The following is a 19,196-nucleotide window of genomic DNA, read 5'->3' as shown; positions in this document are numbered from 1 at the left end:
CTGGATGCCATGATCTTAGTTTTCTGAATGTTGAGTTTTAAGCCAACTTTTTCATTCTCCTCTTTCACTTTCATTAAGAGGCTCTTTAGTTCTTCTTCACTTTCTGCCATAAGGGTGGTATCATCTGCATATCTGAGGTTATTGATATTTTTCCTGACAATCTTGATTCCAGCTTGTGCTTCCTCCAGCCCAGCATTGCTCATGATGTACTACATATATAAGTTAAATGAGAAAGGTGACAATATACAGCCTTGGCATACTCCTTTTCCTATTTGGAACCATTCCGTTGTTCCATGTCCAGTTCTAACTGTTGCTTCTTGACCTGCATACAGATTTCTCAAGAGGCAGGTCAGGTGGTGTGGTATTCCCATCTCTTTCAGAATTTTCCACAGTTTATTGTGAGCCACACAGTCAAAGGCTTTGATGTAGTCAATAAAGCAGAAATAGATGTTTTTCTGGAACCCTCTTGCTTTTTCCATGATCCAGTGGATGTTGGCAATTTGATCTCTGGTTCCTCTGCCTTTTCTAAAACCAGCTTGAACATCAGGAAGTTCACAGTTCACGTATTGTTGAAGCCCGCCTTGAAGAAATTTGAGCATTACTTTACTAGCTTGTGAGATGAGTGTAATTATGTGGTAGTTTGAGCATTCTTTGGCATTGCCTTTCTTTGAGATTGGAATGAAAACTGACCTTTTCCAGTCGTGTGGCCACTGCTGAGTTTTCCAAATTTGCCGGCATATTGAGTTGCAGCACTTTCACAGCATCATCTTTTAGTATTTGAAATAGCTCAACTGGAATTCCATCACCTCCACTTGCTTTGTTCGTAGCAATGCTTCCTAAGGCCCACTTGACTTCTCATTCCAGGATGTCTGGCTCTAGGTGAGTGATCACACCATCATGATTATCTTGGTCGTAAAGATCTTTTTTGTACAGTTCTTCTGTGTATTCTTGCCACCTCTTCTTTATATCTTCTGCTTCTGTTAGGTCCATACCATTTCTGTCCTTTATCGAGCCCATCTTTGCATGAAATGTTCCCTTGGTGTCTCTAATTTTCTTGAAGAGATCTCTAGTCTTTCCCATTCTGTTGTTTTCCTCTATGTCTTTGCATTGATTGCTGAGGAAGGCTTTCTTATCTCTCCTTGCTATTCTTTGGAACTCTGCATTCAGATGCTTATATCTTTCCTTTTCTCCTTTGCTTTTCACTTCCCTTCTTTTCACAGCTATTTGTAAGGTCTCCTCAGACAGCCATTTTGCTTTTTTGAATTTCTTTTTCTTGGGATTGGTCTTGATCAACACCCCCTTCCAGCAACACAAGACTGTACACATGGACATCACCAAATGCCCAACACTGAAATCAGATTGATTATATTCTTTGCAGTCCGAAATGGAGAAGCTCTATACAGTCAGCAAAAACAAGACCAGAACCTGACTATGGCTCAGATCATGAATTCTTTATTGCCAAATTCAGACTTAAATTGAAGAAAGTAGGGAAAACTACTAGCCCATTCAGTTATGACCTAAATCAAATCCCTTATGATTATACAGTGAAAGTGAGAAAAAGTTGTAAGGAACTAGATCTGATAGAGTCCCTGATGAACTATGGGCAAAGGTTCATGAAAACTGGACAACCAAATGCCAAAGGATGAAACTAGAATTCTGCCTTACACATTAGATAAAAATTAACTCAAAATGAAAAAGAAAAAATAACTCAAAATGGATTAAAGACTTGAGCATTGCACCAGAAAACATAGCTCCTTGATGTCAGTCTTGGCAGTGGTTTTATGAATTTTACAACAATAGCAAAAATAATCAATTATGTCAGTCTAAAAAATTTCTGTCTAGCAAAGGAAAATCAACAATATGAAAAAGAAACCTACTGAATGGGAAAAATATTTGCAAATCATATCACTGATAAGATATTTATATAAAATTATAAAGACTTAATAAACTTAGGAGCAAACAACCCAATTTAGAAATAGAAGATGTGAGTAGACATTTTCCCAAGGAAGACCTACAACAGGTACATGAAAATGTGCTCAGTATCCCTAGTGCAAATCTAAGCCATACCTGTTAGAATGACTGTTATCAAAAGGGTAAGAGACACAAAGAAAACAGTCCATGTGCACTGTTAATGTGAATATAAGTCAGTGCATCCACTATGGAAAACATAATGGAGATTCTTCAAAAAAATTAAAAGTAGAACTACCATATGGTCCAATGATGTCACTTCTGGGAATCTATATACAATGGGATTAAAATCAGAATTTCAAAGAGATTTCTGTACCCTATATTCATTACAGCATTATTTGCAAATAGCCAGGACATGGAAACAGCGTAAATGTTCATCTGTGGATGAATAGATATAAAGGAAACGTGGATAGTTAGGCTGTAGATTTCCCTGTTTTTTTTTTTTTATTTATAAAGTGGAATATTACCCAGTCATAAAAATAAAGCTGTCCTGTCATATGGCACAACTTGGATGGATCTTGAGGGCTCTATACTAAGTGAAATAAGTCAGACAGAAAAGACAAATACTCTGCCATCTCATTCATAGAGAACAAATGGGGTGCTTCCCACAGCCTGCAGGGTAGAGACTAGGAGAAATGAGTAGATTGAGGTTAAAAGGTACAAGCTTCCAGTTGTAAGATAAATGAGGTCTGGGGATGAAGTGTACAGTATGGTCACTATAGTTAACAATACTTTATTGTATATTTGAAAGTTTCTAAGAGAATAGATTTCACCACAAGAAAATGTTTTCATCACAAGGTTTGTGAAATTGCTAGAGGAAGTAAATACCACGCTTGTAAATAACTCCTGTGTATAAAAAGAAATCACAATGAAAAATAGAAGATAATTTGGTTTGAATAAAAGCAGAACCACAATGCAGTCCTCATGCATTGCTGATGGACTGAATGCATAGAGTTGGGTCTTTCCTTAGAAGTCCTATGTGAAACAAAATCATGTGATTTATAGAGCCAGTGTACCCGCTTTATGCATGAAATGATGAACGCCATTTTTGGCTTTATCTTGACTGCCGTGCAGCAGCGTTTATTGGTGAGCATTGTTTTAAAGGAAACTGCAAGAGGAAGCTGCCTCATCTCTTCCCTGGTGTAAACACAATATTCTTCAAGTCCCCCGAAGAATGGAAATTAAGCTCCTGAATAAGCATTTACACTGTAGAAGATAATCAAGAAAGCATGCATTTCTTTAGTAGTTGAAATTGTAGTGTCACAGTTAAGAGATTGCCCTAAATTTCAGATAGCCTAATTTAACCAGTTCTGTGTATCAAAAAGATATATCAAGGGATATATATTGGCATTTGTGTTTTCCTGACCAGATACAAATGAAAGTGCCTGACTTCCTTTCTTTAGGTGTGGCTTGAGTTGGAAGAGACCAAAGTCTCCCCCTTGGTAATCCTGTAATATCCATCTGCCGTGACATACATATAACTATTTGACTTCCCAGTCTTATTTGTTTTGCAAACACCCGTTAGACACTTGCCCTAGCTGCTGTTTCCCCTTCTGGGCTGAGGAGGATTGAGTTGAGGGTATCAGCTGTCCTACCTCTTTTGTGTTGTGTATTGTAGAGTTAGAAGGCTAATGGAAGAGGATTTCCTGGTGACTGGTGTCCAGATAAATTGTTCATTATTTGATTTCTATATTAAGATGGCAAAAGCTCCTGTTACAGACAGTGAAGTTTTAGTAACTTACCACACTAGTAGTTTCTTTTTAATTCACTTAAGAGCCAAGTAGGTATCCTCAGTAGGTGATTTCTGTAAGTGATGCTCCTTTCATCTGGTACCTCTTCATCCTTAACTTAAAGCTTCTGTGTTGCTTCTATGGGGAAGAGTTTTTTCTGTGGCCTAGACCTAAAATTGACCCACAAATTTTCTGCTCAAATTCCATTGACTAGAACTCAGTTTAGAGGCCACACCTAGCTGCAGTAGAGACTAGAATTACAGTACAGCTATGGGCTCAGGAAAAAAAGAACAAAAGTTTGGTGATTATCTAGTCAGTTTATGTCATAGTTGCCAAATCCAAACAACAAGGAAAATCAGTGTAAGAAATGAAATACTGAGGGTTGAGAGCCAAGAAGATCCAGACCTGTAAGAAAGTGATGTGAATGAGAGGTGAGTAGTAATTCCCTGGGCTCAAGCCAAGTGTTCCAGGAGGTCTCTAATAGAGCTGTGCTGCAGTCCATGAGGTTGCAGAGTTGGACACGACTTAGCAACTGAGCAACAACAAAAATTCTAGGTATGGATTTGTTGGAGGAGCAGTTAAATGAGCCACAAATACAAGCAGTAATGAGTTTCCTTTACTTCTGCCAAATTGCTTTGTATTCATTTTTAACCATAATTTGAAATTTTTGTTATTAAAGTTTTACATAGATTATTTCATAGAATTTGGACAGAAAGGCTTTGAAAACTTTGTGCTCTATGTGTTAAGGGAAACCAATTTAGCATAATAAAATAACTCGTAAATAGTTATTAGAAATTTGAAAATTACGGCTGTCAACATTTATATAATATTTTGTAATTTGTATACCTAACATTTCAGTTTGTGCAGATGTTTTGAGAAGTATTTAAGTAGTAGTCCTGGTAATTTAGAAGGCAGCTATGCTATAAACTATCATTTATTTTAGAAGATGAAAGTTAGTAAACATAACCACTTCTGTAATTCTGTATCTGCTTATAGATTTTACTACTTACCCTGAAAGCCATATGGTTAGAAAATCCAGTGTGTTTAATAGTATTATGTTTTTCCCCCTTTTTCTTCAGAAGAAAAGTTGAAATCATGCATACCCACAGCCTTTTCACTCTTCTTGGAGAAAGGCTGATGTTGCACACAAACACTGTGACTGTGACCACATACAACACACTTTATGAGGTAAAATTTTTTAAATGTGTGATGAGAATTTTAAACGTATGCAGTGGAAGCTCTCTATGTGATTGAAATAGTAGTTGGTCATTTAATCTAAAAAGGTAGTAATTCTTAAAAAATAATGAATGCATAGTTACATTTTTAAAACTTTGTTTTAAAACATATCCTTGTACAATTATTTAGCAGTCTTCCTATGTTGTGCCTAGGCCTTTTCTTTGAGTATTTATACAACAAAGTGTTTGTTTCAATAAAAGTATGGGAGTGAAGACAAGGATGCATGTGCCCTATGTTTATTATTTTAATAATAGTAGGTTATTTTTAATTTTCAGTCAGTACCTTTTTGATACACATTTATAGTATACTTAAGTAAATGTCCTGTCTTCTTAATGCCACTGCTGGATGCCATGATCTTTTTCTGATTTGAAAGGGCCATCCATCCCTGTCTCTTGATTATTTTACTCTCCATCCTCAACTTTTATAAGTAGCTATGTATAACTAAGCTCTCAAGTAACTTGTATAGTTTCCTCAAAGTTTTCTATATGACTTTAGGTTGAACTATTTAAAAAGTTTCATTCAAAACTCTGTGTGTTAACCTAAGTCATGAAATTAAGTCATAATATAAAGTGATATCATTATTAAATATAATTTCATTGGGTTTTTTAATACATGCAAGAAAAAAGGTAAACACAGGGTATAGCCTAAAATACAGTGAAAAATCATATATGCATAATTTATATATGATTATTCATTCTTTACTGTGACAGATGTTTATTGACTATGGGCAGTGTGTTAGGCACTTTGCTAATTGCTAGGAATGTAGCAGTGAAAAGGATGTATAGGAATCCTGCACTCATAGAGCTTGGGTGCTAGTAGAAAAGTCAGTAAATGTTTTAGAATTCTGTCTTTCCTTTATATGGTCAGCTTTGGTAATTTCTTGTTACTTAAAAGAAGTTTAACAAAAAAAACTCATTGGGGGACTTCCCTGGTGATCCAGTGGTTAAGAATTGCCTTACAGTGCCAGGGACATGGGTTTGATCCCTGGTCCTAGAAGATCTAAGCCCATGCCCCACAGGTCCTGAGCCTACATTCTAGGACCCATGGGCTACAACTCCTGAAGTCTGGGCACCTAGAGCCCATGCTCTGTAACAAAAGAAGCACCAGAATAAGCCCACGCACCACAACGAAGAGTAGCCCCTGCTTACCCCAACTAGAGAAAGCCCACATGCAGCAACAAACACCCAGTGCAGCCAAAGATAAATAAATTAATTAAAACTTAAAAAAACAAACACCTCATTGGTTAATGACAATGAGCCACATTTTTTATAAAGATTTTTTTCTTTATCGTTCTTCATTTGAAGTTGCAATCCAGGCTCAGTCATTATTTTCTTATTTACTGATTTTCTAAGTTGGTTTTTTTTTAATGACAAAATAACAGTCAAATGTTTACAGTCCCCAATTTAAATGTTTTAAAGATGTGCACTGAAAAGTGATTTCAAACAGAATTCGTTCTTGGAATTCCTAATGAATCTTTCCTTCTATAGATACTGGCTTTACTTTTGTCTGTATCTGTAACAAACAAAATTTGAAGACTGTAGAGTTAAAAGAGTTTAGAAGTATGTGGAATTTACTGGAAGACCCTTTAAAAGATATATTTCTTTTGATTTGAACAAATAGACATTTTTTGCAGATTCTTTGTATATCTATAATTTGCAATTATGAATTTATTTTCTAAATGAAATTCAAATTCTGTCTTTCAGATTTTGACAGAGCAAGTATGTACTCAAGTTGTACACAAACCGCATCCAGAGCCAGATTCTACAGTGAAAATTCAGAATCCAAGTGAGCAAAGAGCAATTCTTTAATGCAGTAGTAACATGGTAACATGTGAAACTAAATCAAAACTTTTCCCAACCACCTGAGTCGGTATGGCATTTATAGTTTAACTTATGACATTTACAACTCGCCTACCATCATGCTAAGCATTTAGTTGAAAATCAGTAAATACTGTTTGAGCAGAAAATATGATGCAATTATAAGTCTTTACTGTAACTTTTATTTGTTTTCAGTGATTCTTAAAGTGGTGGCAACTTTGTTGAAAAACTCTACACCAAGTGCAGAACTCATGGAAGTTCGTCGTTTATTTTTATCTGATATGATAAAACTTTTCAGTAACAGCCGAGAAAATAGAAGGTGAGTAGTTTGAATACAATTACAAAGCTTTATCCCATAACTAATCTTATTTTCTCTCCATTATTTTCAGTCTCTTGCAAAGAAAAAATTTACATATCCTATATTGCTAATGCTTTCAATCATTAGAAAAGGCATTTATGTCTGTGATATAGTTTGCATACTTTTATTTATTTTTATATAATTTTATTTAACTTTATGGGTAATACATTTTAATTATATATAGGAATATACATACCCCAAACCCCTTATTTAAAATGTACACTTCCTTTTCCTGGTCATTGTCTACCACCAACAATACTTTAAGTGAAATTATGTTGGATTTGCTCAGATCATCTATGTTTTTCTTAAGGTGGTCTAATAACTGATTATTGTCATGTATTTTTAAATTGGTTGGCTAGGACATGGGATACAGTTTGGAACCACGGTTCCTGCATGAGTTAAATTTATCAAATATTGATTGAATGTCTGCCATATATAAAGCACTATGCTGCACAGGTTATCTTGGTGTACATTGTATTTGGCGCAGTTTAGTGGGAAAGATAACAGAGAAATGATGATTAATTTATCATATGTTAAGTGCATTGTGAGTACTACATGTGATGAGGGAGTAGGGAAACAATAACTAATCTAACTGGAAGTGTCAGGAAAGCAGTTTTAAATTATAATATGGATTTATCTATGTAGAAAAATGGAGAAAGTCATTCCAGGTTAGAATATTAAATGTACAGAATAACTGTATACTTTGATTTACCTAAGTCAGATCATATTTTTGCTATTTATCTCAAATAGTAAATTCTAATATAATCTAAAAATTTTTAATGAGTTTCTATCCCCCCGCCACCCCCAACAAGATGCTTATTGCAGTGTTCAGTGTGGCAAGATTGGATGTTTTCTCTTGGCTATATCAATCCTAAAAATTCTGAGGAACAGAAGATCACAGAGATGGTCTACAATATCTTCCGGATTCTTTTGTATCATGCCATAAAATATGAATGGGGAGGCTGGAGAGTCTGGGTGGATACACTCTCAATAGCTCATTCCAAGGTAACAAGGGATTTAACATTTTACATCACCAGGGTTTCAGCTGTGTATTAAATGTCTGTAAACACTCTCTTGGCACCATCTTGTGGGCATCTTGCATTATGGCTGATTCCTTTATCACAATTTTCTTTCTGTTGTTTCTGTTTTTCTCTCTATTTTAGGGGTCCTGTTATAATTAAATTTTACAGTCTAGATGCGACCCCCACATATGTTTTATAGGATATCTGGGAGCTTATGTCTTAGTCTTTTAACTCTAACATCTGTACTGGGTCTTATAAGAATGTTTCGTGAAACAGAGTCTGATATATACTTTTTAAGCCTTTCTAAATTGGAAACTGTTTTTAAGTGAATAATAAATACATTTAAAGTACTGAAGTTTAGTGTTGTTCTTAATTGAATTATCTTTATTTTTAATCCTAAGAATCAATGTTTGCTTATATTTTAAATATTGTCTGATTTTGGGGAAAAGGAAGTAGTGAATTAAAATTTAGAATATGTACATATTAGAGTACAGAAGTTCAGTTAAGATTTCTCATCATGTGGTGGTGTCATAGGAAAAGCATAGGTGTCAGAAGTTGGCTTTTGATCCAGTCTCTGCCACAGTTCAATTTTGTGGCATTAGGAAACTCATTTCATCCCTTTGCATAATGGTTATTAGGCTTTATTGGCTGTGCATCCTCTAATGCAACTACTCAGCTCTGTCATGCATTGTGAAAATAACCATAGACAGTATGTAAAGTTCGAACATGGCTGTATTCTAAACGGGAAATAAGCAGATTTGATCCATGGGCCATAGTTTGCTAAGCCCTACTTTGGAGACTTGATTTTTTTCCTGTAAAAAAAGGGGTTTTATATTAAGATAATCCTCAAAGCAAGATCTCAACCTTAAATTCTATTATACTGTCATTTGAAATATAAATTAACATCATATGTGTCTACAGGATTTTAAACATTAAAAATTTTAAAGACCTTTATTTCTGTTATAAAGTTATATTTTATAATATATCAGCACCTCATTTTCATCATTGCATTAATAAGTTTGATAATAGTATTTTATGGGGAAACACATTGCAAGTCTTTGTGTGAGAAATATATATTATTTCTAGCTACACTGTGTACTGATTATTCCTAAACAAGACTATATAAAGTATCAAAGTAGTCTCTATAAAGATGCAGTGTTTTAACATTTTATAACTATGTATTTATAAATATGTGTTTTTTTTTTACCTCACTTGTTGCAATAGACACACCTTTTTTTCTTTTTTAAAGTAATATATAGTAATAGTAATAATAGTACTTTGGGGCTTCCCTGATGGCTCAGACAGTAAAGAATCTGCCTGCAGTGAAGGAGACCTGGGTTCGATCCCTGGGTGGGAAAGATCCCCTGGAGAAGGAAATGGCAACCCACTCCAGTGTTCTTGCCTGGGAAATCCCATGGACAGAGGAACCTGGCTGGCTGCAGTCCATGGGGCCGCAAAGAGTTGGACATGACTGAGTGGCTAAAACACATATACTCTCACACATACACACACACCATGGTACTTTGGATATTGTGTATTATTAGCCAATTCTGTTTTAGCTCAAATAAATGAAATATGTAGGAGTTCAGCTGGCATATTAACTGGGGTAACATTAAAATACTTCACTTAAAGATATCATTTTATTTAAATCTTTAATGCTAGTTTACCTGCATGTTGACAAATCATGTAATAAGTCATATATGACTATTTTGATGATATTCTAATTACCTGATGAAGTTAAGCATTTGTCTTAGTGTTATTAATATATATTTGATACCTTAAAATTACTGATACCATTTTTGCTATTATCATAGTTTTATATCATTTTTAAAATTTTAACATGTACAAAAGTGCCTTTAAGTGTTTTCTTTACCCATTTCTAAGGTCACTTATGAAGCACATAAGGAATACCTAGCCAAAATGTATGAAGAATATCAGAGACAAGAGGAGGAGAACATTAAAAAGGGAAAGAAGGGAAATGTGAGCACCATCTCTGGTCTCTCATCACAGACAACAGGAGCAAAAGGTGGAATGGAAATTCGAGAGATAGAGGATCTCTCACAAAGCCAGAGCCCAGAAAGTGAGACAGATTACCCTGTCAGCACAGACACAAGAGACTTGCTCATGTCAACAAAAGTGCCCGATGATATTCTTGGAAATTCAGATAGACCAGGAAGTGGTGTGCATGTGGAAGTACATGATCTTTTAGTTGATATAAAAGCAGAGAAAGTGGAAGCAACAGAAGTGAAGCTTGATGATATGGATTTATCACCAGAGACTTTAGTAGGTGGAGAGAATGGTGCTCTTGTGGAGGTTGAGTCTTTGTTGGATAATGTGTATAGTGCTGCTGTTGAGAAACTCCAGAACAATGTACATGGAAGTGTTGGTATTATTAAAAAAAATGAAGAAAAGGATAATGGTCCATTGATAACATTAGCGGATGAGAAGGATGAACTTCCCAACAGTAGCACATCATTTCTCTTTGATAAAATACCCAAGCAGGAGGAGAAACTCCTACCTGAACTTTCTAGCAATCACATTATTCCAAATATTCAGGACACTCAAGTACATCTTGGTGATGATCTTGGATTGCTTGCTCACATGACTGGTAGTGTTGACTTGACTTGTACATCAAGTATAATAGAAGAAAAAGAGTTCAAAATTCATACAACTTCAGATGGAATGAGCGGTATTTCTGACAGAGACTTAACATCATCATCTAAAGGGTTAGAATATGCTGAAATGACCGCTACGACGCTGGAAACGGAATCTTCTGGTAGCAAAATTGTACCAAATGTTGATGCAGGAAGTATAATTTCAGACACTGAGAGATCTGACGACGGCAAAGAGTCAGGAAAGGAAATCCGTAAAATCCAGACCACCACCACGACGCAAGTAAGTTACCCTACATGTGCTCAAAATTCATTGAAGACATACGGAGTTGTTAGTACCAAAGTAGAGTAATTTCTTACCAGTCACACCATGTTTATATTTAATTATGGTAGAATAATAATTTATGGAATTGAGTGATGTGGGTTTACATTATAAAATAAATTCAAAATATCTGAATCATATATCCACCTCTACCACGTTCTGTGTGTGTAACTTTGCTCAACCTCTCTGGGCCTGAATTTTCTCATATGGTACAAGAGCTTGTGCCAGATTGAAATAAGACCTTTAACGTCTCTACAACTACATTTACACATTTGTACTCAAGATTTTCATTCTGAATACTTGATTAATTTTAACCTTTTAAGCTTCAAGTCCAACCCTGTTCTATGAATTATAGAGAAGAGGACTTGGAGTCCATATTAAACTGATAAATGAACAGAAAAGGGAACTGTTGTTTATCAAGTGCTTACTATGTTCTGGGCTTCCCTTGTGGCTTAGCAGGTAAAGAATTAGCCTGCAATGCGGGAGACCTGGTTTGAATCCTGGGTTGGGAAGATCCCCTGGAGAAGGGAAAGGCTACCCACTCTAGTATTGTGGCCTGGAGAATTCCATGGACTACAGTCCATGGGGTCACAAAGAGTCATCGGACACTACTGAGCGACTTTTCACCTGTGTTCCAGGCACTGAGCCATATGTTTTCAGATTTAATCCTCACAGCAGCCCTGTAAGGTGGACAACATGGCTGAGGAAATTTGCAATTACTAGCAGTGAGAGTTTTCCTTATAGCCACATGTATGGGGATTTGTATGAGAAAATTAGACACTCAGGCTTGGTAGTAAGGAAATGTTAGTGCTGCAGTTGGGCCTCACCATACTAAAGCTAGAAACAGATGATGTTTTCTGATGTGAATTTTAATTGTTGAGCTTTGAGTACATACTTGCCACTAAATAATACCTTATGTTTAAGAATTGAAGAAGCTTTTACCCTTAGTGACTTGGTTTTTGTTGCTGTTGCCTGGGTTTTCCGTTTACCTTTTAATATCATCAAAGAATAATTTAGCATGTGTCCATTAGCATTACGGTAGAGAGAGTACACTGTACTTCACTAGTGTCTTTGTATTCAAATAAGAATCTTTGAAAATATATTCTGTATGTGGAAAAGGTATTTTTATTTATTTTCTGTTAAATACTGCCAGTTTCTATTTTTGTGGCAGTTTTGCTACCATGATAATTAGCAGAGGAATGAAAATGCTAAATTAAGCCCAAGTTTAAAATAAAGGATACCATGGTACATTGTTTACTGAGCCTAATAATACTAGGTTTGCCTGGTTTTCATTCTGAGTTCACAGACCTTTGTCTGGTTTTCTAAATTATAAAAGGCATTTGTTTTTCTCAGTTGAAATATTGTAAGTGAAATACACTTTGAAGTTAACTTGAATCTGTTCAAGTAATATTTCTTTTAATCTTGTATTTCTGATTATAATTAGTTGATGATATATATCCAGTATTTTTCACTTTGAGTATTTGCTCACTTTCATAAAGAAGGAATGTGGTCTAATGTAAAGACTCAAAGAGGGCTAAAGAGGACCTAGTTTTCAGCATGAACTTTGATGTTAAACTTAAGTATTGGATTGCCTTGCCTAGTTTCTGAAACATAATAGAATAAAAATAATAATAGTATCCTTTTCTTGTCAGAAAAGCTCCTGTGCAAGCAATTACCAGGTGATTGATAAAAGCAGATATACTAACCTGTTGAAGTCATATGCAAAAGCTTGGCTCACTTAACTGTACTTAACTGTTTTCATTTCTTTTGCACTATACAAAAGTCCATCTTTTCCATCTCTAGGCTGTTCAGGGTCGGTCTATCACACAACAAGACAGAGATCTCCGAGTTGATTTAGGATTTCGAGGAATGCCAATGACGGAGGAACAGAGGCGCCAGTTCAGCCCAGGTCCACGCACTACAATGTTTCGTATTCCTGAGTTTAAATGGTCTCCAATGCACCAGCGACTTCTCACCGATTTGCTATTTGCATTAGAAACAGATGTACATGTTTGGAGGAGGTAGAAATGTTTCTTTTCTGTAAATAAGACTACTTTCAGTGGGAAAAAAATGACTATTTTAGATTAGTGGAATCACCTGATTATTAAGTAAATTATATCATTAAAAATCTCACAAATGTATTAAAAAGAATATTGAAGTTTCTGTTGAAACATAAATATTTTCATAAGAGTTATGACCTGGGGTGGTTCACATTAAAAACTAATCAAGAATTTAGGCTTAAATTAATTAAAAACCAAAACTTTAAAATCTGGCATCGCCTATTCTATATACAAAAGAGAATAAAACAAAAAAAGGTTCAATATTGGTTCAGATAAATTTCTACATTTTTATCTTTTAATTTTAAAATTAATGTCATATACTACATTTATTCTTGGTAATAAGATTTAACACATAGTGCTAAAATTTTAAAATCACTTATGACATCATTTTTAGAGCTTGTACTGTTTAAGTGGTAAGTGGACATTGTTTCAGATATAATCACTGAAAGAAAACAACATTAAAAAGTTCAATTGTTTTATGTTTTTCAGTTTAAATAAATTGAATAAATTCTAAAATAGAAAACAAAGCCTGCATGAATGTTAAAATTACCTTGCCTCACTTCCAGTTTTATTTTGTAATAGCACATATGCAACAAATTAATCAGTTTTGAAATGTCATATGTTCATGCAGATAAATTAGGAAGCGGATGGCTGTACATAGCAATACCCTACCATCAGCGATTCAAAAAGTCAGTGGCACAATATTCTCAGCACACAATAACTTCCTTTGCTTTTCTTGGTTATCCTTCGAAGATTCAAGGTGGTTGCTTCAGCTCCCAGGATCAGTTCATCCTGGGAAACTTCCCTCAACTAGAAGGCAGGACTCTTCTACTGCGGCTCTCACCCCATTCTTCCTTCCTCTTCCTTCCATTCTCTCTCCTTTTTCTTCTCCTCCACTTCCTCCTTTTCTGTTCATCTACTTTTTCTAAGTGAATCCCCTCATGAAATTCCCTATTGATATCTCATATGTCAGCTGGATCATATGCTTTCTCTAAGTCAGTTACCAGCAGACAGGAATGGGATTATAATGATTGGCCTCCACAAACACAGTAGCTGTGTTTTTAGCTGCTCACAAACACAGTAGCTGTGGTGAAACCAGTCTTTCTTGTACCTGATGTAGCTCAGCAATAGAACAAAATCTAGATCACATTAGCAGGGAAAAAGAAATAACTTTACAGAAGTAATCAGTGTCTGCCATAGACAGTTTTTAGTTCTGATTTTATTTGGTTAACTTGTCTTTAGTCTACTTATGCGATGGTAAATAAGGAGACTGGCATACCATGAAATACATTACTGTTAACATGAGTATCAGTGTGTGGAGAGACACTGTATAATTTACTACCTGTTATATTTTAGTAGCCGCTGAGTGAGTGATACTCAACTTTCCTTCTCTTAACATGCTATGTGTGTCTTTCAGTGCTTTATTTCATGGACTCTCATAAAATTCCCCAGACATAATTTTGTGTAATTTAACAAAATTTTTTAAAAGTTTAAAAGATAGATAGCACTTTAGTTTTTAGGACAGGAGAAAACATCCTGAGATCTAAGATAGAATAGATGATGTTTTGCAATTCTGAAAAGGTTAGAATCATTGACTTAAATTTGATCATGGAGCAAAATTTTTTCTGTTAGAGAATAGTTCATATTCTTGACGACAATCAAACTGAAGCAGTGCGTGTATTTTTCTGGGAATCTGTATTGTATGTTTTGTATGGCAAAGCTGCACTGCTGACTTTTGAGGTCTTTTCCATTTTTTATTAAGTACTTGAATTTTTACTGACTCATTTATACTACCCTATCATGTAACTTCTGTGACTAGCAGTATATGTTTTCAATATGTCTGGTCAAAGCTGGAGCTGCGGTCTGGTGATAAAACAGTTTGTCAGCTAACTATCCACTTCCTCTGCTTTTCAATACCAAACAACTAGCTTTTGGCAAAAATGAATGTTTCAGCCAAATTCATTGACCTAGTCATGTGTCTTTGAATCGAATTAGGACACTGTAGTGTTTTAAGCAGAAACAAAATATAAAGTTAATATGCTTGGACTCACAAAAAATCCATGATGAGATGAATGCTGGTTTTGGTAATATGACATCTCAATTGTTGTAAATTATTTTCTTTTTTAATGACTCCATTTTAAATTTGCCTAGCTCTTATTTTTCACTTTAAAAAGGACATTAAATATAAGTTGTAAACTTTTTATTCTTAAACCAAAGAAATGTTTGTTTGTTTTTGTTTTTCTGCTATTTTAGCCATTCCACAAAGTCTGTGATGGATTTTGTCAATAGCAATGAAAATATTATTTTTGTCCATAACACAATTCACCTCATTTCCCAAATGGTAGACAACATCATCATTGCTTGTGGAGGAATTCTACCTTTGCTCTCTGCTGCTACATCACCAACTGTAAGTACTTTGACTCCATCTAGTGGTTATGTTTTATAATTACATTATCAGAGCATGTCAGTGGCGTTCTATCCTATAAATATGGATTTTAACAAGTCTTGTTCACCTGAGAAAAGTTTTTAACCATATAATTTGAAATTACGTACATTTATATTCTCACTTCTTTTAATTGTCAGTTTTGGGTTTCAGCTGTGTGTACTTATGAAAATATTTATCTGATAATTCTGATGAATTTAACTTAGGAAGAGCTATAACCATAAATGGTTTAACTTTATTTTCTCATAGTTTATCTCTTCAAATCTACATTAAAATAAACTGTTAAAATTCTTGTTCTGTAAATCTTGGATTTTGGAGTACAGGTATGTATTTATCATGTAATAGAGTCATGCATCTAAAATAGGAAAAAGTCACCTTTAAATATTCAGTCTCATATGATTAGCTTGAAATGTGATTTTAAGCTATAGATAGTAGTTTTATATTTCTATTCTTTGAGATTTAATCTCAAAGCCAGTAGTTTGCTTCAAAAAGAGAATCAGATGAATTCTTAGAGTGTTTCTTACTTAAAATTTAGGTACCTCAAATAGAAAAACTATAAATGTCATAACATTTTCTGTACTTGAAAAATATGGTAATTCTTAAAAATCTCAAAGAACTTTGTTAGTCATATGACATCTTTTAGAATTTTTATCTGACACTATTTTGTGGTTCAGCATTTATTTTTTAAAAATATAGACTTTTTCTTTGTAAGACATCAAAATCTATTAACATAAGTTGAAAGATATTCAATGTTATTTATATGTCATTTAACATATAATAGATAAATAATTCAGTGTTTTAGTTGTCATTTAAAAATATATCTCTGATTCATATTTTGAAAAACAAGCTCCATAGCTAATTGATCAGATGGGCAAGAATATACTTCTCATATTAATATCTGTGTTCTTCCTGCCATATTGGAAGTTCATCCTTAAGCCCAAAACAGATCACTTTTCCAGAGAGAAACTTGCCATTTTACTAGGATGTCTTTTACTTGTTGAGGCAGTGTTTCCAAACTGATCTCTGGTTTTATTCCATCATTAACAAGCTTTTTCTACGTGACTCTTTTTCTCACTCTCCCTTTGTCACCGTCCCTGAAGCAGCACCGAAACTTGAATATTAGCAGCAAAAGAGTGTATACAGCCTCAGCACACTTCTGCCTCATACATACATTTCTCTTTCATCCATGAATTTATTCAAGAGTCTCCAAAGGCAAGAAGGCTAGTTCAGGAGGGAGTGCAACAGAACAGATCCTAATTAGGGCCTTCATGAAACTAGCAGCTGACGAAGGAAACAGAATCAGGAAGAAAAATAGCTGATGGTGTGTGAAGGGTGCAGGTATCCTGTAACATACCATCCCTTCTCTTTCATCTCTGATTTCCTCTCGTGACTTATACCAAATTCTGGTAAATTAATGGTTGCATGTGATGTTAAGAAATACATGCTAATATTGAGACAGGAAGAGGTTTTTGTCTCTTCTATCCATTGAAGATTTACTTAATGTTTCATCCTGGGATTTTTCTCCATCATATACTTTTTTTATGTTTATATATTATCATTGTTATCAGGAAATTTTTAAAAGTTATATTGAGATTTGCTTTAAAGTATAATATTGTTTTAAAATCTTCTGTAGAACAGAAGTGATCTTTATATAAAATTAGCAGTAGATAAGAAAAGTTTTATAGATTTGAAATATTTATGAGTTTTCTAAACTAGAAGATCTCCATCAAGATAGAGAAAATAATGAATAAAGTGTTAATAAACATTATGAATTAAATAATATACTACCCAAATTTTCTCATTTTTTATTTTATAATGAATGTATAATGAAGATACTGATATTTTGACTTCCAAAATTATTACCTGTACAGTTATAACTACCATAGTTCAGAAGTTAAAACTACAGTACTTATTTCTTTAGACTGTCTTCAGTAGATTTTGGAATTCATTCAATTGTAGAAACTTTTCTTCATTGTCTCTGTCTCTGTATTTCTGCTATTTTGGCTGATTAACTGATTGCACCTGTGCCTGCTTCTACGGGCTTCCCTGATGGCTCCCACGGGAAAGCATCTGCCCGCAATGTGGGAGACCCAGGTTCGATTCCTGGGTCGGGAAAGTCCCCTGGAGAAGGAAAGGGCAATCCACTCCAGCACTCTTGCTTGGAAAATCCCACAGACGGAGGAGCCTGATAGGGTACAGTCCATGGGGTTGCAAAGAGTCGGACACGACTGAGCGACTTCACTTCACTTCACTTCACTGCTTCTACACCATAGCTAACTTTATATTCTTTGAATGAATTGCTTCCTTAAAAGAAATATCAAGAACCTTTTCTCCCACTTCCTACTGGGAGAAAACATGGTTGGTGCCAATTTTGAGTAATGTTTTCTGTTCCTTGATTGCCTAATTCTCTTGCTAAAAATTTTAATGTAATAGTGGAAAAAAGTGAGCAAGGAGGAGGTTGAATAAAGGAAGAAATTAAAACTAAAGACATGGAGCTTTTTAACTTAGATTTTTAAAGAAATCTTTATTGGAGTGTAGTTGATTTACAATGTTGTGTTAACTTTCTTTAAATTTGATTTAAAATATTAATATGAAAAGCTGAAAGATAATTCTGGATGGAATAAGTCAAAAAGGAAACATTGTCAATATGCAGGTTACCAAAGGGAGAAGCATTGTCATGGATGCCCTAGAATTTCAATACTAGATATATGAGAGAGATAGAGACATTTGAAACTAATGTTTGAGTGATCTGTAACATTGTTTAGGTTTGTGGAGTTTTTAGAAATACTCATGTATTATATACAGATATGTATCTAAGGAATAAGTATGAGTAATATTGGTATGCAGTGGTTGATAAATGATCATATAATAAATATTTTTGGTTTTGGGGGCTATGTATTATCTGTCTGACTACTTAAATCTGCTGTTTGCAAAAGCAGACATATGTCATAACACAGAGGAGTAAATGTGAATGTATTTCGATAAAACTTTATTTATATTTGATCTGTGGGTCCTAGGTTGCTGACCACTGACTTACAGCACCATTTTGACCTAAAATACAAATCCATAGTATAATGTTTCAGTGTAAAGCATTAAATTAAAAATTCATTAAAATTTAGTAGAGTGTAAGATAAATCCAGGTTTCCTATTAAATAAGAGCTTGCATTTGACTTAATGAGCATTTATCAAAGTTAATTTCAACAAATTCACTGAATATTGTGGTCATTATGTTTTGTTAGAAGATACGTAACTTTTTCACATGCAACCAACTAAATTTTTTTAGCATTTTACACATCTAATATTGAAATTGTATGCAGTTTTGAATGGATAAGTAGAATGCTAAGTATTCTTTATAAGTCGCTATTAAAAGCTCAACCCAGGAAGATACCTTTTCTGTTTCTCAGTATAAGTGTGTATCTCAAATAATTTACTCCTTTTCATCAAAAACAAGCTTGTTTTCCAATAATCAATGAGATTCATACATGATTTTCTTTTCAGTTAGGATATAACTGAAGGCATTTGCATTCTAGCATAAGATAAATCTGTATTTTAACCTGGCTTCTACCACTTACTAGATATGATGTCAGCCTTAATTTCTTCATTTTAACAGTGCTAATTTTACTTACCC

General features: G+C 34.4%; 1 protein-coding gene across 4 annotated transcripts in view; it reads left to right on the top strand.

The window, feature by feature from the left end:
* The window catches only part of NBEA (neurobeachin), a 664,301-nt gene that overhangs the window by 189,203 nt on the left and 455,902 nt on the right, over positions 1 to 19,196 (top strand). For all 4 annotated transcript variants that reach the window (XM_068984682.1, XM_068984685.1, XM_068984684.1 and 1 more), the window contains exons 18-24: positions 4,778 to 4,886; positions 6,638 to 6,719; positions 6,947 to 7,070; positions 7,922 to 8,114; positions 10,016 to 11,026; positions 12,869 to 13,086; positions 15,379 to 15,532. In XM_068984682.1, coding sequence (XP_068840783.1) covers positions 4,778 to 4,886; positions 6,638 to 6,719; positions 6,947 to 7,070; positions 7,922 to 8,114; positions 10,016 to 11,026; positions 12,869 to 13,086; positions 15,379 to 15,532 — 1,891 coding nt within the window. The remainder of the gene's footprint in view (positions 1 to 4,777; positions 4,887 to 6,637; positions 6,720 to 6,946; positions 7,071 to 7,921; positions 8,115 to 10,015; positions 11,027 to 12,868; positions 13,087 to 15,378; positions 15,533 to 19,196) is intronic.

Source organism: Capricornis sumatraensis, chromosome 12 (genome assembly GCF_032405125.1).
Source record: "Capricornis sumatraensis isolate serow.1 chromosome 12, serow.2, whole genome shotgun sequence".
In the NCBI taxonomy this organism is placed as follows: Eukaryota; Metazoa; Chordata; class Mammalia; order Artiodactyla; family Bovidae; genus Capricornis; species Capricornis sumatraensis.
Note: the sequence above shows the minus strand (reverse complement) of the source record. Positions and strands in the feature narration are given on the sequence as shown.